This window comes from Cryptomeria japonica, chromosome 3, assembly GCF_030272615.1.
Source record: "Cryptomeria japonica chromosome 3, Sugi_1.0, whole genome shotgun sequence".
Taxonomy (NCBI): domain Eukaryota; kingdom Viridiplantae; phylum Streptophyta; class Pinopsida; order Cupressales; family Cupressaceae; genus Cryptomeria; species Cryptomeria japonica.
Genome location: NC_081407.1, coordinates 512,321,151 through 512,342,112, shown reverse-complemented (window position 1 = coordinate 512,342,112; position 20,962 = coordinate 512,321,151). Strand labels below are relative to the sequence as shown.

At 38.3% G+C, this 20,962-nt stretch overlaps 1 protein-coding gene across 1 annotated transcript in view; it reads right to left on the bottom strand.

Moving 5' to 3' along the window:
• Positions 1-20,962, bottom strand: part of LOC131060196 (uncharacterized) — a 153,906-nt gene that overhangs the window by 6,794 nt on the left and 126,150 nt on the right. Inside the window, exon 8 of the mRNA XM_057993343.2 lies at positions 15,141-15,258. Coding sequence (XP_057849326.1) covers positions 15,141-15,258 — 118 coding nt within the window. The remainder of the gene's footprint in view (positions 1-15,140; positions 15,259-20,962) is intronic.

Below are 20,962 nucleotides of genomic sequence, written 5' to 3'. Positions count from 1 at the left end.
TTACTGAGTAGAACAAACCAACAGTTGATTGCACAACAAAGAAAATTTATATGGGAAGACCCAAATGAGAAGAAATGCATTCCTCTAATTGCTTGGGTCAAAGTGGTAAGAGATTATTGGGAGGTGCAAATATCCATGACTTACACTTGCACAACCTAGCATTAGGCACCAAATTGTCATGAAAAATGTTCAAACAACTGGAAGCAAGATGGAGTAGGTTTTTAAAAGCCAAGTAAGTACATGGACTCAGACAAACCAAACCGAATTTCAACTATGGCCAATCCGCCAAGGGGATCGGCGATATGGAATCACATAGTCAAGTCTAGGAAACTAATCACAAATCATCTCAGTTGGAAGATAAGGAATGGTGAGTCAGCCTCATTTTGGCATGACTCTTGGAATGGATATTGCTCTTTGGATTCCATCCCAGAGTTGGTCAACGTGATATAGCCAACCAAACAAGCTTATGGAGAGAAGGTGACCAATTACTTTACAGTAAAACATTCAAAAGGAATCATAAATATGGTATGGAAGGATTTTGAAATGGAAGAATCTGCATGTAGAGCTTTACTCAAAGCAGAATTGGACAAGAGAAAGATACACTTAACCAAAGGAAATGATGAGATCATCTTGTGCGCAGCTAAATCAGTAACCTACTCAGCAAAATAGGATATGTGGTGGCCAAAGCAAATCAAACAAACAGCTCATGGCCTAAAGACTTATGTAGGGATAGAAACGTTGTTTCAAAGGCACGCGCATTCGCTTGGACAGCTTTCATTGCAAAATCCTTACTAGAGACAGGCTACAAAAAGTGGGTATAGCTGGTCCCCAAAGATGAATTCTATGCAAAGAAGTGGAGGAAACAACAAATCACCTTTTAGTACAGTGTAAGTTCGCTCAGGAATGCTAGGCACACTTTTGTAAGAAATTAGAATGGAGTAGACTGCTTCAAAATGAGCTCTTGTTATGTCCCCTTCTCGCACCTAGCTCGGCTAGAGATTTTTGTTAGCCTATTCCAGAGTTCCCATAGGCTAAGCGAAATCAGTTAGGGGAACTCTCGAGGTGAGCTCTTGCAGTGTCTTATTGGAGTTTCCAACAACTTTTCTTTTAGGGCAAGTTTCTATTTTTGGTAGGTACTACTCATAGCACTGGGGTCCTAGCCTTTATCCCTCTTCCAATTCCTAAACACAGATTTCTAGTTGGGTCTTGGTGAGCTAAAATGCTTTTTCAAAGTTATTTATGGCTTCTGTAGGAGGTATGGGGATTAGGATAATGAAGATTTTTAAGGTTTTCTGATTTGGGTTTCCAGTTTTGGTTGTGGTATGCTCATTTTGGGTGTGTGAAATTAATCTGTAGTTTAAAGGTTTTCTATGAGTGCTGGTAATTTTTTCAGTGAATCTGAAGCTCTTTCAAGAAATATTGAAGACTGATTTTCTGCTCATAACCCCATATCAAAGGCTGCAATCATTTTGGGTATTTATTAAATGCATTCCTATCAGCTGGGCACTTCATTTGGATCTATCACTCATCATAGTTGGTGAAGAATTGTATTTTTCTACGAAAATCGCCCTATACAAGCACCAATCTTCCTTGCTAGTATGTGGGTATTCGAGAGAATATTAAATCTGCTTTTCTGAGTGTTGAAAAAGGGGTTGGCTTTGGAGGGTTTTAGTGCTGATTGCAAACAGATATTTCTGGGGCAGATTTGGAGCTGTTAGGTGACATTAATATCATTCCCAGAATTCAACCTTGACATGCTTGAATGCCTAGTTGGTGCTGGTCAAATTTCTGAGTATTCTCTTTCATTGTCAGGAACCTCTAACAGGTCTGCAATATGTTTTAAACCTGATTGTAATATCTTGAATGTGTTTATTAATGATTGAATGAAGAGTGCTAGTTATCAGTTCATTGTTCAAAAAAATTTATAGAAAAATATCATGCTTGCATATGTTCTACAACTTGAATGAAATCTGAAAGTATCAAACAGCCAAACTCTTCATTGGATTCATACACTTGAAATCTATCCCAAAAAAAAAAAATCAGCGGTGGGACATGTCAATGGTATCAGAGCACAAACCATCCTGCCAGCCTGTGTTGAACAGTCAAAATCAGATTTATTCTTCCTGTGAGTGAAAGGGCACAGAGATATTACAACAGGGAACAAAGGAAAGGACATTGGCAGCCCTCACCAGTTCCAGAGGGAGAAACAACTTCAGGGATATTAGACATGCATCACGAAACTTCTAGAGATGGTAATAACACACCAGAGAACATGGCAGAAAGAGGCAAGGAGAGAGGCTCGTTCTTTGAGCCCAAATACCAAAATGGGAAGGAAATTTGATGTTATGATTGATATGATGTCTCGATTGTTGGGAAAGTTTAATCAAAGTATGCCAAACAATACTCAAGGTAATCAAGATGCATCACAGAGTAACCAAACAAACAATCCGGTGAGCAGCTCTTCTAGACAACAAAATAATGGTCAAAGGTAGCCTACAGCAGCAGATTCCAGCATTCCTTCTAGACCACTCTAGCCTACTTTCATTCAAAGAGAGGCTCTTCAAACTGCTAACGAGACACTTCTTCCATTGGTTGATGAATTAAGACATGCCCATGTTGAATATGAGACTCCCCAGAGGCAATTCAAGATGGTCTAACCTTTAACGAATTCATGGAATAGAAGAAAAGAAGGGGAGGTGGTAGAACAGATTAAAGAGATCCAACTGGTCAAAGGGACTTACAGTATGCATTGGGGAAGGTCACTCTCGATCATTTTGATGGTGGTGATAAGTGTTCAGTAAGAGCTTGGGTGCATAAGTTGGATAACTATTTAGCTTTTAAACCCATCGCTGAAGATGAGGCAATTAAATTTGCTACCTTGCATTTGGATGGAGTTGCACACGAATGGTGGTATCATGGTCTTATTACCTTGGGTCAAAGGTCCATTACCACCTATGATGAGTTTACTACCAAACTCATTGAGAGATATGATAAAAAGGACCCCAAGGTGCATTTCAGGGAGCTTGCACAGCTGAAGCAGTATGGCACAGCAGATGCATATATAGTAGATTTTCAGAAGCTCAATGTTATGGTTTCAGGAATTATAGAGAAGAGATTGGTGGTGTTGTTTAGTGAAGGACTCATGGAGCCACTTAAGGGGTAGATCAAGGCATTTGACCCTCCAACCGTGCATGAAGCCATGAAGAAAGCAAGGAGTATGGAGTGGGCTGTCCCAAAATCTAAATTCCAATCTAAACCCTTTTCACACAAGGAGAAGAAACATTTTACCAAACATAGTAATCAGAAAAAAAAAAATCAGTCACTAGGCTTGATGGAGATACACTCAATAACTCGAAGAAGAGAAATTTGTGCTTCTCATGCAAGGAACTGTGGAACCCAGGTCATAAATGTGCATCAAAGGGAAAGGTGATCAAGATTGAATACTATTCAGCAGAGGAATCTTCATCAGAAAAATCAGACCAGCAGTCTGATTCAGATGAAAAAAGAGGAAGAAGAAACCGTAGAAGAGGTTGAAAAGTGTGAAGAGATTGGTGGGAAGTTAGCCCAATTACATATTTTGAAAAAGAACGAGTCCGTACGTATCAAATGTGTTCTTAATGGACAGCAGGTGGTGACTTTGATTGACACCGGGGCTACACATAATTTCATTCACGAGGAACTAGTTGCACATAGAGGGCTTCAGACTCAGGAGGTTGATGGATTCAAAGTGATGGTTGTAGATGGATTCACAATCACTTGCACCAAGATGATTCCACATTTGAGAATGCAATTAGGGAGTTATGAAGTCAAGGATGACTTCTATGTGGTGAGTATTGGAGATACAGATGCAATGCTTGGGATTCAGTGACTTCGATCTCTTGGTGAGATCACTCTTAATTTTCAAACCATGGAGCTGAAATTTAGATTAGAGGGTAGGAATGTGATCTTGAGGGGTATGTCCAATGGTGGATAACAAGTTGTATCTTTTAGACATATGGAGAGGATCATTAGACATGATCAGATTGAGTGGGCAGTCGAGTGTGTTGTTATGCCTACAGTGAGGAAGGAGGTTAAGAAGACATATCCACTAGACATTTAGGCTTTTCCTTCTAAGCGAAGCAAGGTATTCGGTAGCATCCTTCCAGGTAGGCCTCCTAATAGAGGCATTGAGCATGTGATTGAGTTAGAGGAGGAAGCTAAACCAGTCATCACCACACCTTACAAGCATCCCAAGAGGCACAAGGATGAGATAGAGACGGTGATCAACGAGCTATTGAGATGGGGCATATCAAACCCAGTAAGAATCCATTTGCTTCTTTAGTAGTTTTGGTGAAGAAGAAGGATGGAACCATGCGTATGTGTATTGACTGCAAGGCATTGAATTAAAAGACTATCAACAATAGGTACTCCATTCCTCACATAGATGAGCTCATTGATGAGTTACATGGAGCGGTCTATTTTTCCAAAATAGACTTGAGATCAAGATATCATCAGATTAGAGTCAACGAATAGGACATTGAGAAGACTGCTTTTAGGTGCCACTTTGGTCACTTCAAGTTTCTATTCAGGCCATTTGGTTTGACTAATGCTCCTACTACATTTCAATCATGCATGAACAAGATATTTAGGGAACAGTTTCATAATTGTGTCTTGATTTTCTTTGATGATATTCTCATTTTTAGGACATGGGAAGAACATTTGAGGCATTTGGACGAGGTGTTGGGTATTATTGAGAGTGAATCCTTGTTTGCAAAAGAATCTAAAGGTGAAATTGGTATGACAGAGTTACTTTATCTTGGGCACATAATCAGCTCCAAGGGAGTTAGTGTTGATCCAAAAAGATCAAGGCTATTGTAAACGACTGATATGCCACGAATAAATAAATAATACTTTGTTTTATTTAACTTTAAATAATGGCAATGTAATGAACTATAGTTCCCGAAGGAGTTGTTGGTAGTTGCTGGTGGTTGGCACTCTTAACCAACCGCCGAGTGATATATATATATATCATGTTGTATCTAGAGTGAGGGGATGGTAATGGTTGTACTCATTACATGTTTGGAATAGAAGATATATATGATTCTGCCATATGTTGTTGTGAATTCTGTATTGTTTGTGTTCCTGTTACATCCAGTAGTTAAAGCACAATCCCGTAGGGAATAAACATTTTGGTGCCATTGTTGATACAAACTCGGAGATCGGTAAGACGGCAAGCAATATGAACGCGTAATGAGCCAATCATTTGAACAGCAAGTACGTATAACTAAGAGTGACAACAAAGAAGTGCTAGCACAAGAAGCAGCACAGGAAGATCGATTGACGGAAGACTTGGTAGATCTGTAGGAAGTTTCGGCCACATAGTATGTGCTGAGGGAAGCTTGGGAGTGAGTGGTCCCTGAAGCCATGGTATGCGACGAACTGACAATGAACCCTATGGTCTTTGATCTTCTTGGAAGAATCCCAAGGTTGTTGGCACGGAACCTAATTGAATTGCAGGACCAACGAGAGGAAACTAACCGAGAGCAACATCAGTAACAAATACTACAACGATACGAAGAGATGACTCGTAGGGAGGAAGAAGAGCGGGATACTAGTAGACACCATACCCCCAACAATTAATGCCCCTACAACCAAATAAAGGCTGACATACCAAAAACACCCAAGAGGAAGGGAATGGATTGGTAAGAAGATCTCTTCGCCTGAAAGAGCAAAGTGAGGAGAAATGATTACAAGGAATCATTGAAGGTTTGGCGAGTCCAGCAAGAAGTAGGAGTCGAAGTAACAATCGAAGCAATAGTTGGGAGAGAGAAAGACCGCGTACGTGGAGTGAATTGGACGAGGTTGCCAAAAACTTGCCACTCCCAGACAACGAAGCAAAGATCTCGCCAACCAGGCCAGTAGCCAATCCATACACTCTGCTTCAAGTGAAGACTCTGAATCTAGTACCAATACCAACAACTCACTCGTACAGTCAATACGTGAGGAAGAAGAAAGGAACCTGCAAACAAAAGTTGTCAAAATTTTTGAAACAAACCTATACCATATCGAGAATCTGTCCCTCACCGAGCAACTAAGAATAGGGGGCCTGAGACGAAGACTTGAGGGAGGATAAAATATAGAAGTGAAGGTGACCAAGGTGTAGAAAACGTAAAAGGTGGATACGTAGAGAGCTTGCGCGTGGCTAAGAGTCCAAGAGAGGCACAAAAACGCAAATGAGAGCAAGATGGTCCCATCTGGTCAAATACACACGGTACCTTCCAAGTGAAGACAATGTTGAATACCCAAGAGACGCAAAAACTCCCAAAATTCACAAGGGATGGATCGGAGGATCCAGTATGCCATTGCAAGACCTATCTAACAATATGAGGGTCAAATGGTCTTATTGGCTGAAGGCCTTCCCAGCTACCCTATGGGGAATTGCCATCGACTGGTATATAGACCTAGAGGCTAAGCACAAGGTAGAATAGAGTGAACTAATGGACTCAAGAAATGATGGTTTGTTGAGGGATTGACTCCTTCCTTGAAGAAAAAAATGAGGGTTGTGCCACCATCCTCATACATCGATGCTTACAATCGAGCGATAGACATAGAAAGCAAGAATAAGACATCCTAGGGAAAGAAGAAGACCAGTGATGATGATAGCATCGGAGAAAGCAGCAACGACAAATCAAAGACTATGGAGGGATATGTTGCAAATGATGAAGGAGCAACGACAAATCAACGAGAAAGCAGCAACATATCCCTATGGAGGGATATGTTGCAAATGATGAAGGAGCTAAAGGAAGAGAAAAAGGATAATAAGGATGGTAAAGAGTTGTGGTGCACCAACTACAAGGCAGAAGGTCATACAAAGGCTACTTGCCCAAAGAAGTCATTACGTGGCATCTATCAAGTATTGGGACATTCCATAAAGGAATGCCCGTACAGTCTCAAAACAAGAAGCACACAAGTGCTCTTCGCCCAAGGGGAACAAACAACCCCTCCGGCCACACCTCCAAAACAAACTGCCAACTCTACTACATCTCCTAGAGGGTATCGAAATAACAAGCGAAGGAACCAGAATAGCAATAAAAACACCCCACGAAGGAGAATATAGTATGACACAAAGGGTAGACCCATGATCCAATGTTGAAGTTGCAATGAGTGGGGTCACTTCACGCAGGATTGTCAAAGTGGACAAAGTAACAATGCAAGGTTGCTATGCAAATGGTGTGGACCCGGAAATCACGAAGACAACAACTGCCCAAAACAGAAAGGGGTCAATATGCTAGATGTGAATGAGCTAGATGACGAAGTACTAGTGATTACCAAACTCCAAACTAAGAAGACAGTATATCTTGACCCTCATATGAAGAAGGAAAGACTTTGGGAGGCTAAGGATGACATTGAACGAGCGATGGCAGAGAAAAGGAGGGTGTCGAGCGAGGCCGCAGGTACTCCACTATGGCTTAAGTCAAAGAAAACTATCATGAGACTGATGTCGCAAGCCACTGTACCTGTACAAGTATCCAATCTTCTGCAAACCATGTTGCAACTGAAGATGGCCATCACCAACGTAGTCGGTGATAACGTGGTCAACCAAGAGCATAACAAGCCAATAGAGAAGCTAACAGGCAACTTGGCCACTGACTCAATGTGGCTGATGGTGGGCATTGGAAGGAAGCCAACCGTAGTCAAAATGGAGATAATGGGATGCAAGTTGGCAAACACGATCGTCAATAGAGGCTCTAGCGTGAACGTACAACCAAAGGAAACATGGAAGGGGCTTGGCAAACCAACACTCTGGCCACCGACCTTCCATCTGGTAGGTGCTGACTAGCACGACATCAAACCACTCAGGATGCTCATGGCACAAAAGATCACTATTGGCACTCAACGTTTCTTTCTGAACTTTGTCGTTATCTCGCTGGAGAAGGTGTAAGATGCCCTTCTCGGAAGAGGTTGGCTAAACACGGCGAAGGTAGACCACAACTGGAAGAAAAATATGCTCTCCATCGAGAGTGATGGGAGGAAATATGTCATTGACCTCCAAAACCAAGCAGTGAGCTAGGAATTGGCATCAGACTCAGAGTCTGAAGGTGGAGATTTCAGGATGGAGGAAGAGAGTGCAGTGTACCCAACAATGAAGGGGTGCTATAACTTGGAAGTTGCACGGAGGATGAGACATGTTCTCTCAACGAGTTGTTTCATTGGTAGATGGAGGACTATGAAGTTTTCCACCTCGAATGCAACATGCTGCAAATCGGAGAGATTGAAGAAGTTGATTAGGAGAATGCCACCATGCCCTTGAAATACAAAGAGTACAAGGAAGGGTGTGGTTCGTACAAAATGAGGGAGTGGTACATCGCAGCCAGACAAGGATTGTTGTACGAAAAAAGTTTCATCCGAAAGGGAGAGTGTTGAGGATACCTTTCGGATAGCGATCTGGACAAGTAGGTTTCCTACAGACGAAGTGATTGAGGAGGTTATGCAAGTTGAAGAGGAAGAGCCTACAGAGGATTTACCTGTGGTAGAGGATGTCCAAGTTGCCAATGATGTATCCTTAGGGCATTGGGTGCAATTGGAAATTACAATGATGATGATGACAAGACAATCCAGACATATAGTGACGAAGTGGTCGTAGTTGGAGTAGCAGTGGCCAAGTCAAGTAAACCAAACCATCGACGCCAAGTGTGCCCACACCATCAGCGGCAATGTGCCCACACCAACAGCGGCGAGTGTGCCCACACCATTGATGGCAAGTGTGCCCACACCATCAGTGGCAAGTATGCCTTCACTATCGACACTGGTAGAGGTAGGGTCGAGTGTGTCAACACCCTCGACAGGGACACCCTCAGCACACTCAATGGTGAAACCCTCGAAACTCTCAATAGTGGCACCCTCAACAATGACACCCTCAACAATGGCACCCTTGGCAGTGACACCCTCAACAACGACACTTGGCAGAAACACCCTCACACACAACACCCTTAGTGACAGTGATACCTTTGACAGTGACACCCTCGACCATGGAGGTGACAGTGGCCGAGAGAACCGTACCTTCGTCGAAGGTGAAACCGTCGAAGGGATTACCCAGAGGACAGTGGCCGAGAGAACTGTACCTTTGTCGAAGGTGACAACCGCTGAAGGGGTTACCGAGAGGAAAATGTTTGAGAGAACCGTACCCTCTTCGAAGTTGACAACTACCAAAAGGGTTACCGAGAGGACAATGGCCGAGAGAACCGTAGTGGCACTTCTAGGCATGGGCACAATTGGAGCACATTTGAGGCTATTCACATGATAAGGCACAAGAAGTTGGCTAAAATGTGTTTGAATGACCTCACTTTTATATAGTACAACCCATAGTTGAAAAACTCGGACTCGGCAATGACTCGGCTGGCTCAAAATTTTCAAAAACTCGGGAAAAAATCGGCAAAACTCGGCAAATTTATCGAACATTTGAAAATATATTTTTTTAAATATTCTTAAAATACACATACATACCGAATTTGTATATTCTTAAAGGATAAGCAACATGGTGGTGATAAGAAAAGAGTAAAAATAAGAAAAATGCTAGTTGTGTAGTCAATGTTGAATGCAAAAGTAAGGGGAAATTTCATTGTTCTTAGAGTGAGAACTCATAAAGTGTTGGTATTGATACATAACTCTTATTATTATGTGATAATGGCATAATAATTTATAGTTTTGAACTTTTGTGGTTGCACATTTCAATACGTTATTATAGTTTCAATTTGCATTATTTTTGTGCTTGTGAAGTGGTGACAAACTGTACCCACGTGAAAATCATTTGCCGAATCGATTGCATACAATACAATCAACAACATACAACTTAGGTAATGCACATTGCAAATCGCATTACAAATAATACGAGTTCGATTCATGCCCTAATCGCGTCATGTTGTTTCCCGCATTGTCCACTACTTCTTATTAATTGTGTCTTTATTTTTCCTCCGTCGCGGCCAGAAACCCATAAAAATGTCTCGCGATTTTTAGGTTATGGCTACTTAACTTCCATTTTGATTTTTTTTGTCAAGTTTTTCGCAAGTTTGATGCGATTTTATGCGATTTTTGTGGGTTTTTATCGTCGTGAGCCAGGTTTAAACTTGTCAACGAGTATTTAAACAAGTGACTCGCGGCCAAAAATGGCTCGCGAGTCCGTGGAAAAATCGTTGAGTTTTTCAACCATGGTACAACCAATGACTATGAGCTGAAAATATGGAGGAAACGCACAAAGTGATTGATGGATTGTTGAGGATGTGGAATCCATGTTTTTTGTATGATCATTAATTTGGAGTAAAAAGCAACAAAATGGACAAAAAATGTTGGCCACGCAATCATTGAGAAGCCTTAGTCAAAGAAGAAACTTGTAAACTATTTATAAAAATTTGTAAATTATAACCATATGACACTGATATTCATTGAACAACTTTATGATCTATATATCATTGTGACACTATGATGTAAATTGAAAACCTTTATGATTTACAAATCATAGAAGAAAAATATGCCTAAAGAACATTACTCATGAGTGAACACAAACTGACAATCATAGCTCCTAGGTCAAACTAGAATATCGTTTTTAATTTTTATGTTTGACTAGATTTTTCAATTGAAAACTTGTGATTTTTCTCTTTTTTTTAAGGGAAAAAAATGCTTTCTATTGAATAGCCTACATTCTTTTCTTTTTTTTTTTTTTAAAACTCTGTCATTTGTCTCCGTTGGTGTAATTAATTATTCATGTTGGATATTATTACACCTTACTTAAGTTTACTTAGGTACATGCATTTCATAGTAGTTTGGGTATGAGACACTTGGGTGTTTGTGCCACATTGGGATAGTGTGTGTAGGAGAATTTCCACCTTTTATGGTGTGATCTTGTTACTACTTTATCATATCCACTTATTGTGGAGTGATAATTCTACCTTCGGTGGGTGATCCACCTCATGTGGAATATTTTATTGTTTCTCCTACCTACCACACCTATTTCCTACCTACCATTGTTTCTTATTGAGCCACATGTCATGTTTGTGTGCTCACATATCCATATAGCCTTGCCTATATAAGTAGGCTCATATTCATTGTATGTAACGATTAACAATTGATGATCCAGTTGATCAGTATTTTCTTGATAGAATACAATTTATTTCTATCATACATTTTGATCTCTCTTATTTGTGCTTTCCATTGCCTCTAAATCTTGGCAAAATCTCACAATTTCATTTGTCATATTTTTTCCATTACAAACCCATGTAAGTGAATTCCATTTTCACATTCAATTTATGTCAATGCCATGAAAATAGAATCCTAGTATGCTATAAATGAAGGAAAACTTGCTTCTGTTCTTTACATTCATTTCTATGCTTGTTTTACAAATTTATGCATTTTTTATTAGTGTAGCACATCCTCTAAGTGCGCTTTTGGAGTGGAGTACATTTAGCACATTGTATCACTTTCACATGAATGAATGAAGGTGGACCCTAATAAGATCAAGGCAATGGTAGAATGGAAGGAACCTAAACCATCAAGAACCTAAGGAGATTCCTAGGACTTACAGGCTTATACACATGTTTGTCAATGACTCTGGCTGCATAACACATCCACTAAAATCTCTCTTAGAAAGAATATATTTCACTATAATGGAGAAGAAACAAGAGCCTTTGAGAAGTTGAAGGAAGTTATGTGTACCACTCCAATTTTAGCCACTTTAGGTTTCACCACAACTTTCGTTAAGAGCCTTTATCTACTTAAGCCCATTTATGAGAAGGAAATGTTGTTATCAAGCAATGGTACACTTACTTGATACAAAGACACTTCAAAGTAAAAACGTCTCATGATTGTTTGAAATACTTCTTGGAACAGCTACTATCCTTTGAAGAACAACAAAAAAAGACCCTAAAATCTCATAGTATGATTTCAAGATCATTTACCAAAAAAATTCTTTCAAGAAAAGAAAACACAAGGCATCACTTTGTTCCATTTCAATACTACAGGCACTAGGTTGAAGATACAACATTAGACAGGGAGCAAGATCAGGATACTTAGCATTTCATTCAGCAACTACAGAAAGACCCTAATACATATGATACATTTATGTGAAAATCTAACTCTTTGTGAGATAATAATTGGGCTGTCTTTACAAGAAATCAGTCCTGATGAACAAGGCCCTCTCTGGAGCTTCATGTATCTCCGGTGGACACTCAAGTACCTTGACGATGTCACAATACATAGCAGATAGCACCATATCTTTTAGAAATAGGTCAGAGGTGCTGTACAAAAATTGTGGCAGTGTATTTGGTGTGTCAATACCAAAGGTGAGGAAATCAAGACATTGAGTCTCCTGTGGGTCTCATCAGTTCCTAGTCAAAAAAGGGAGGTCTCCATTAGATTATCAAGACTTGAAGAGAAACATGTCGTTATGGTCATGGTGGATGGTCTTACAAAATATTTCCATTTTTGTGCTTCCACTCATCCTTTTGTAGCAAGCACTATAGCAGTAACATTTATAGAGTCATTTCAAAAGTGATCCCATATTTACTATTCACTAGTCATTTTTGGACTGACTTGTTCTCTTGTGTACTCAACTAACTCATAACTTTTCTTATCAGCCCCAATCCAGCAGGTAAACTGAGATTGTTAACAAAATTCTTGTAGAGTATTCTTTGTTGTCTATAGCATTGAAAAATCAATCCTAATTGGTTAATTGGTAACCAGTAACAGAATGGTGGTTTAACACTTCCTTCCATGCTGCTTCTGAAATGTCCCATTTATGGAAAATAATCCATATAATCAACCATCCATCACATCATCCTTGAAAGTCCAATCAAACATCACATTCAACACCAACAATACGTACTCTATAGGCTCAAAGACAACTTGGCCGTGATAATAAACAGAATGAAACACGAAGCTAATCATCATAGAAGCAAAGTTTGAAGAAGGAATTTAGGTCTTGTTGACGTTATCCTTGAAGCAACAACAGAAAGACACATATTTGTGCCCAAATGTTATGCCAAGTTTTGCAGATAATAGAATGGCATATAAAATGGAGCTACCTCAGTCTGCAAATGTACATCTGGGTCTTTTAGGTATCACATTTGATGAAAGTGACTGGCAACAAAATTCCAATATTGACAAAGATAGAAGAGCCAGATGAAGAAGAAAGGATCATATTGAACCTGAAGAGCAATTCTTCAAACAGGGATTTAAGAGGCTAAAAAACTAGGGCTATCACAGAATACCTCATCATGTAGAACATACCAAAGCAAGATGCTAAGATGGAAAGTGAAGGCTTTATGTAGAAGCATCTGTATTAAATTACATTGAGGACAACACTTATTTGAAGGGGAGGCATTTTGTGCCCTTAGTCTAGTTGCATCTGGTTATGAAGTGACTGAATTGTGGCACGCATAATCATTGATAATTAGATTCAATAATTACAAGAGTGGTTAGCCTAAATGGAATTTTGGAGTAGCTGTAGCCTGCTTATGCGATAAATAGTGTTTTAACTTATGGAATCATATCTACAAATATTGTTCTCAAGGTTGTGAAGGTTACCCCCTCAAAGTAGCTACCTTGACATTCAGCATTCTTTCATTCCTTTCACCTATATTGCCTGGACCATCTCTATTCTAGTCTAATTTACAAAGTATTTCTGCTATTTTGTTTTGTGCATTATATTGATTTACAAAGTATAGTTGTCATTTTGTTCATTTGATATAATAATTTCATTACATAAGAGCACATAATGTTGTTAAAAAGGTCTATGAACTTGTGTGTTCTGAGCTTCAACAACATTCTTTGGAACTTTAAAACGTGATCAAGCTCTACCATCATGTGAAGTTCCATGAAACCAACAAGAATAAAGGATTCCTTACACAAGGTTGAAGTTGGTATATCCCATCAAAAGAATTTTCTAGATATTATTGAAAGTATGCATTCCATTGAAACAAGTGTCAAGAAGCTCACTAGCCTTCATTACAAGTGAGTTGGGAATAAAAATTGGCAATGCAATAATAAAAGAGGATAATTTTTAGAGACCCTTCAAAGCATACTTGATCTTCTATTATTAGGAGAGTTGAACAAGGCATTGCTTCACATATATGTCTCTTGGCCTGGATGGGTTTACATGTGAATTCACAAAGCCACATGAAATTTTGTCATACTCCTTAAGAGTGCATCAAAAAGCTATGAAAACACCACCTCTTGCGAAGAAGCTCCTAAATCAGAATATTCAGTGTAAGTCAGCTAACCGATGAATAATTGGGATTGGCCTAGTCTGGCTTCACTTTTATTATGATAATATAATCCTATTTTTACTATGATAATAATATCCCATTAAATATGATCAAGATGAGAAAAATCTAGGTCAAAAAACATTTCAATAATGTTGCAAATGATTGGATATGTTACAAAGGATGTCAAGGTGATTGTATTCTTAGTTGAATTTTCTCCTTAGACTCCTTTCTAAGATTGTCCCCCACTTTGAAGATACACTGATATTTCCTAGTCAAGTGAAAGATTAATCACAGTAAAGGTTGTCACCATGATTTATATTAACATGGTCAAAGATATGCAAAAATAGAAAGAAACTCATGCACAAAACTTTTGTCACTCACACATGCAAACTTTGTCAGATAGAGGATTTCAATAATAAAACATTGAAGATGATTGTGATGGTGATTTTTAACTTCCGCTGAGACCAATAATGTTCATAGGACCAATAAAAGAACTAACTATTTATCTTGTAGTGCATCACTTCTACGAGATCCCCTTTTTTCTTCATATCAATTAATATGTTTTGAAGACTATTAAAGTAAAAGCATGAAAAATTAACAGAGAAAAGTATTCATCGTCAATTTCATTGATACTTTGATGGAGTGTGAGGGTTTGTTCAATACCTGGTTTCACTTCCAAAAAGTTTTTGATGCACTTAAGATTAGCAATAATAGAGAAACAATCAAGAATATAAAGTTTGGGTTTGATTTCTTCCTTGTAATACCTTAGCTGTTACTCTGTTAGAATTTCTAGTGTTGCTTGCCTTTCTTGATATGTAAACAACATTGTAAAGTTATAATTTGTAGAGAATCAAAACCATGTCTGTCTGAAAGAAGTTAAGAACGACAATTGTGAAGTAGGTATACCGCTTCAGATTTTTCATGGCTAACTAGATGTCCCCCATGAAGCTCTATCATCCTTGCTACTGGGTGTAAATTCTTTGCAATCTTCCTTCCATGTCTCACATGTGCAATAATATCATCCCTGTAATATCAGTGAAAGAACCTAGTCAAAAAGTCATAATAAAGAAGATACCATCGTAAAGGATATCAGCCATAGTGAGCAAATCAACTAAATAAAAAGAATTAAGTAATGTCACATTAAATATTGCCAATCACTATAGACACCTAAAATCATCCTAACATCATACCAATGTCATCCTACATAATCACATCCCATGCTAACATTTTTGTCATCATATTTAATTAGTCTAATTCCCTACTAATTAAACAATTACATTATTTAATTGATATGCATTATCATCAGCTAATTAAATAAATATCATTTAGTTAGTCTAATACAATGTCATAGGTAGTTAAATAATTTCATTTCTACCTCACAACAAATTAAATAACGTTAATATTTAATTTCTTCAATTTCCACTTCACATGGATAATTAATTAAATAATATTAATCTATATTCCCTACACCATTTTCAAAAATAAATGACCCACTAATTGCTTTTCCCTTCCACTCTAGTTAGCAGCTAATTATTTATGACTATTCCTATTTTTGCAGATTAAATCTCATCCCTTCATCCTAAACAAAATTAAAGAACCTTTCATCTTCTCCTTGATCCAAGCAAAATCCTCAGATTCATTCTCCATCTTTGATCTTCCAAACAAATCCCCACCATTCATTCTTACTCTAAAAAATTATAAATGGAGGTGCAAGTTCCCCAAAATGGATCCACAATATTCAATAGGTACATGCTGCAGGGATTTCTGTAATGTCCTCTTATGGGATGATCCTTAATCTTGCCCTAAAATCACAAGTTTGATTAAAATAAGAAATCTAATATAGCCCAAATTATATCTTTACCAATAAAATGTCTTTAGCAAGATAAATCATTGTTTAGGTCCTACAATCATGTTAGACAATATTTGAAATATAATTCATAAGATCAATTATATCTATTAGGGTAAGGGATCCAACAACATATAAGTGCATATATATCAATAATCATCTTAACCTATTTAGATAAATCATGCAATAGCTTTCTGAACTTTTAAAACCAAGCATCAATAGTTCCATTTCCCATAATCAACCATAATAGGGGTAGGAGAAGAAGAACAATAAGGTGCCCGGAGTTCGCCACAACTAAGCCCCAAGGGCATGGAGCATCCAACCAAGATAACTCAACCCCTTGGCCCCAAGTGGCAGGAGCTCTTGTCCATCCAACATGAGGTGGTCTACTTCGAAGGGGAACAAGTATCTGTTCTCCCACTCATGGCTCCACAATAACACACACAAAGTGTTCACCACGACTAAGCCCAAGAGCGCAGGTCATCTAACCAAGAAACTAGACCCCTTACACCAAGTGGCAAGAACTCTTGTCCATCCAACATGGGGTGGGCTACTTAGAAGGGGAACCTCGTATCTACTCTCCTTATTGAGACTCCTCTCTAATCCTTACATGATGGCTTATGGGAAATTGAATTGAATAAATAAACAATTATTAGATTAAATACATTCAAAATATTGAAAGATTATATAGAAAATATTATCATTATATTGCATACCACAAAGATGATTAGGACACAAGACTACTGTAAAACAAGATTATTGTATCATGATTGTTGATGCCTGTCTCAGACTGATCTCTTTAGTGAGTGCAGATTACGATTTCTGATTGTTCGATATCCTTCATAAATGTAGGTTCTAACTTCTATGTATGAGTATTTCTGCTCTTCTTCAATGCCCACTCATAACCTTACTAATTCAAGCTTCTTATTGTAATCAGACCCTGCTCTTATTTAGTTCAATTTCTAGTTCCTTTTATTTTCCTTTTGATCCTCCAGCTGATTTTTGCACCTTCCTTTCTTACTTCATTTATACCTTCATATCTACTTGAGCAGACCTATCTCTTTGAAAAGAGATATCCATTCAAAAGGGCCATGTCTCTTGTTTCCTACCATTTGAAAGCAAATAATCCCATATTAATTGCTGCTTTTAATAATTGTTGTTATGCCCTTATCTTATTAATTTTCCTTGCATGTTTAAAGAAAACTAATCCTAGTAAATCCCTCCTCTAAATAAATCGCTGCCTTTTAAATGCACCTGAATCCTTCCTTAATCTACTCGACCCTTGATTAAATTGTTAAATAACCCTAGTAGGCCAATTAATCTAAGTCAGCCCTTCATGCATTTTCTGTTCAACTAATCTTAGTCGACTAATTAGTCTTAGTCGTGTTGGTGTGCGTTTTATCACCCACCAAACACAGAATAAAATGTCCAAGGACACTCTATCCTCTCTTGATCAAAATCACTGCATATGCTACGATTGCATGAAGATCATATGGCGACTCCAAGGTTTATATGTGCGAACAAGCGGCTTTATGTTGGATATAGCTTCCTTGGTGATGTTTGCTGAAACTACAAGGGGACTTACACTCAAATTATGTGTTTCAAAAATGAGGACTTGGACAGATTTGACAATAGATTTCATCCTTTTGGGATTTTCAATCTTGGATTTTGAAAAAAAAAAAATTAACTGAAGAAGGGGAAGGGTTGAGAAATTCTACTCTGTTAAATTTTATGATCAGATTAGGTAGACAGTAAATCAAACAAAATTGCACAGAGTATACCCTAGGAAAACCTTCCTCTTGAAGGTGAAAAACCCAGCAATGAAGTATGTCTTTATTATCTCAACTATGTCAAGTGACTTTACAAAGAATTTGCTTCACACTTGAAGCTATATATGAATGGCAACAATCCACAAAAGAGAATATACAATCTGCTATGAAAATCAGTCTTCCTTAGTTGATTCACAAACCGCTGTAGATAGTCTTCTATCTGCTGTAGATGAATATCAACGGACTGCTGAGTGAATGATATGAACTGCTGTAGATAGAACACAATCTTGATGAAGATAATATGTATACGATCTGCTTGTATGTGAAGGAGAGATACCGATCTGCTGTAGAAGATCACGAACTGCAGAAGAATATTAATATGCTGATCAAGGAATACAATTCGCTTGTATGTTGATTTGATGCCTTGGAAGTGAGAGGGAACTGAACTATATACCCATGCATGGATGATGCCAAACAACATGTCTCCTCCAAAGGTCGACTTCTTATTAAACAATTATGTCTCTTCATTAGAGAGCAGTTATACTTCAATCAACACGTCTCTTAAACCAAGGGTGGCAGGTTTATGTTTGTTTAATTACAAGGTTGGCATAATATAGAAATTGACTTTATTAAATGTGTAAGGCCGACAGGCCATTCACACATTTATTAGCTATGTCGGTCCTGAAGGATCCAACCGTAGCTATAACCTTAACACTCACTCTTAGCTAGGGAGGAATCCTTCTCAATATCTGAGTCACATAGTGACATCCACCATGGCTACTCCCAGAGGGTGGGTCCATTATGGCTACTCCAATGAATGGAAATGCAAATGAACACAAGTGCTCATCACGGAGTCACTCAACGTGATGACGTTCACCATGGCTACTCCCAGAGGATGAATAAGAACAAGTGCTAAGTCATGGAGTCTCTCACATGACATCCACCATGGCTACTCCCAGAGGGTGGAACAAGGGCTTTCACCTCAAACTTCTCCCTCACAGAGAAGAATGCATTAACAAGGGCTTGCACCTCAAAATTCTCTCTCACAGAGAAGAATGCATTAAAATACATCTCAAGAAGTCACTGATGCTAAGACTCCCTCTCAACAAGAGCTTCATTCTCCACAACTCCAAGCTTGTCTCGAAAATGCACAAACTTCACTGTGGCAAGAGGCTTGGTGAGAATGTCAGTTGTTTGTCCCTCAGTACAAATGTATCTCAACTGAATAGCATTCCGCTGTACCATATCTCTGATGTAGTGGTACTAGATCTCAACATGCTTAGTTCTATCATGGAATGCTAGATTGACTGACAGCTTCACACAACTTTAGTTATCACGATGAATAGTGGTAGGCTCCAACGATTGTCCAAACAATCCTTCAAGGAGCTTCTAAAGCCACACTACTTTGCGAGTTGCCACACATGCTGCAATGTATTATGCCTCTATGGTGCTCAGTGCCACTAAAGACTATTTCCTGCTACACCAGGAAATCATAGCAGATCCCAAACTGAAGCAACAGCTAGAGGTGCTCTTCTGATTAGTAACACTCCCTACCCAATCAGAATCAAATAGCCTTCTAGATTCAGGTCCACACTGGAAGAATATTTCAAGCCATATCCAATTGTGCCACGCAAGTATCTCAAGATGTGCTTGGCTGCAACCAGATGTATCTGTCTAGGTTCACACATGAACTGACTAAGTGCACTCACTACATAGCAAATATTTGGTCTAGTGTTGATTAGATACATCAAGGATCCAATCAACTGGTTGTACATACTAGGATCCACAAGATCTGAACTAGCTGCAGCTTCCCTCAATTTCTTCAAGTTAGTTTCCATCGGTGTAGACATAGACTTGTAATCTAACATTCCAAATCTCTTCAAGATGTCAATGGTGTATTTTCCTTGACTCGGGATAATCTCATTAGGCCTCTGCCATACTTCCAAACTTAGAAAGAAATGCATGAGTCCTAGGTCCTTCATCTTGAATTCTGAAGTCAACTACTTCTTGCATCTAAGGATGAGATGATCTTCCCCAGTAACAAATAGGTCATCAACATATAGTACCAAGATCAACATTTCACCATTGAATACCTTGAAGTAAAGAATCAGATCAACATCATTCTTGCAGAAACCCAAACCCACTAAGTATTTGTCAATTCTTTCATACCATGCATGAGGAGCCTGCTTAAGACCATATAACACTTTCTTCAATTTGCATACATGAGACCAAAGATGGAGTACTCGCAGAGTACTCAGCGAGTTTTTCAAAACTCGCGAATTTTTTTGCTCTACAAGTATTTATGACTTTAACTCGCACAAAAACTCATAAAAACTCTCTGAGTTTTTGGTGAGTTTTTCACAAAAACTTGGCGAGTCTTTGAAAAAAACTCCTCTGCATAAAAAAAAAGACCCAAACATGTCAAAAAATTGTCTATTTTTTTATTTTCAAGTCACTCTCATTCTCTTCATTAGAATATATACATGAAATATAACATTTAAGTATAAGTGACATTTCAATATGTCTTTGTCCTTCCTTATACTTTAAGTTATATTTCATGTATATATTGGCAAGATGTTTGAGAATGATTTCAGATTTGTAGGAGTTATAATGCAAATTCTAGGTTTTAGAAGGTTTTAGAAGATCTTTTAAATTTTCAGACAGTCAAATTTCAATAACCAGTAGACTCCTATCAGCATAAGTCACATTTCAATATGTCCTTTTCCTTTCGTATATTTAAGTTATTTTCATATATATATATATATATATATTGGCAGGATGTTTGAGAGTGGTTTCAGATCTGTAGGAGTTATAATGCAAATTCTAGGTTTTAGAAGATCTTTTAAATTTTCAAACTTAGTCAAATTTCAATAACCAGTAGGCTCCTATTAGCATAAGTCACATTTCAATATGTCTTTTTCCCTTCTTATACTTTAAGTTATATTTCATGTATATATTGACAGGTTGTTTGAGAGTGGTTGCAGATCTGTAGGAGTTATAATGCAAATTCTAGGTCTTAGAAGATCTTTTACTTTTCAGACAGTCAAATTTCAGTAATTAGTAGGCTCCTATCAGCATTCTCTCGCTCTCTCCACCTCACTCACTTTATCTGA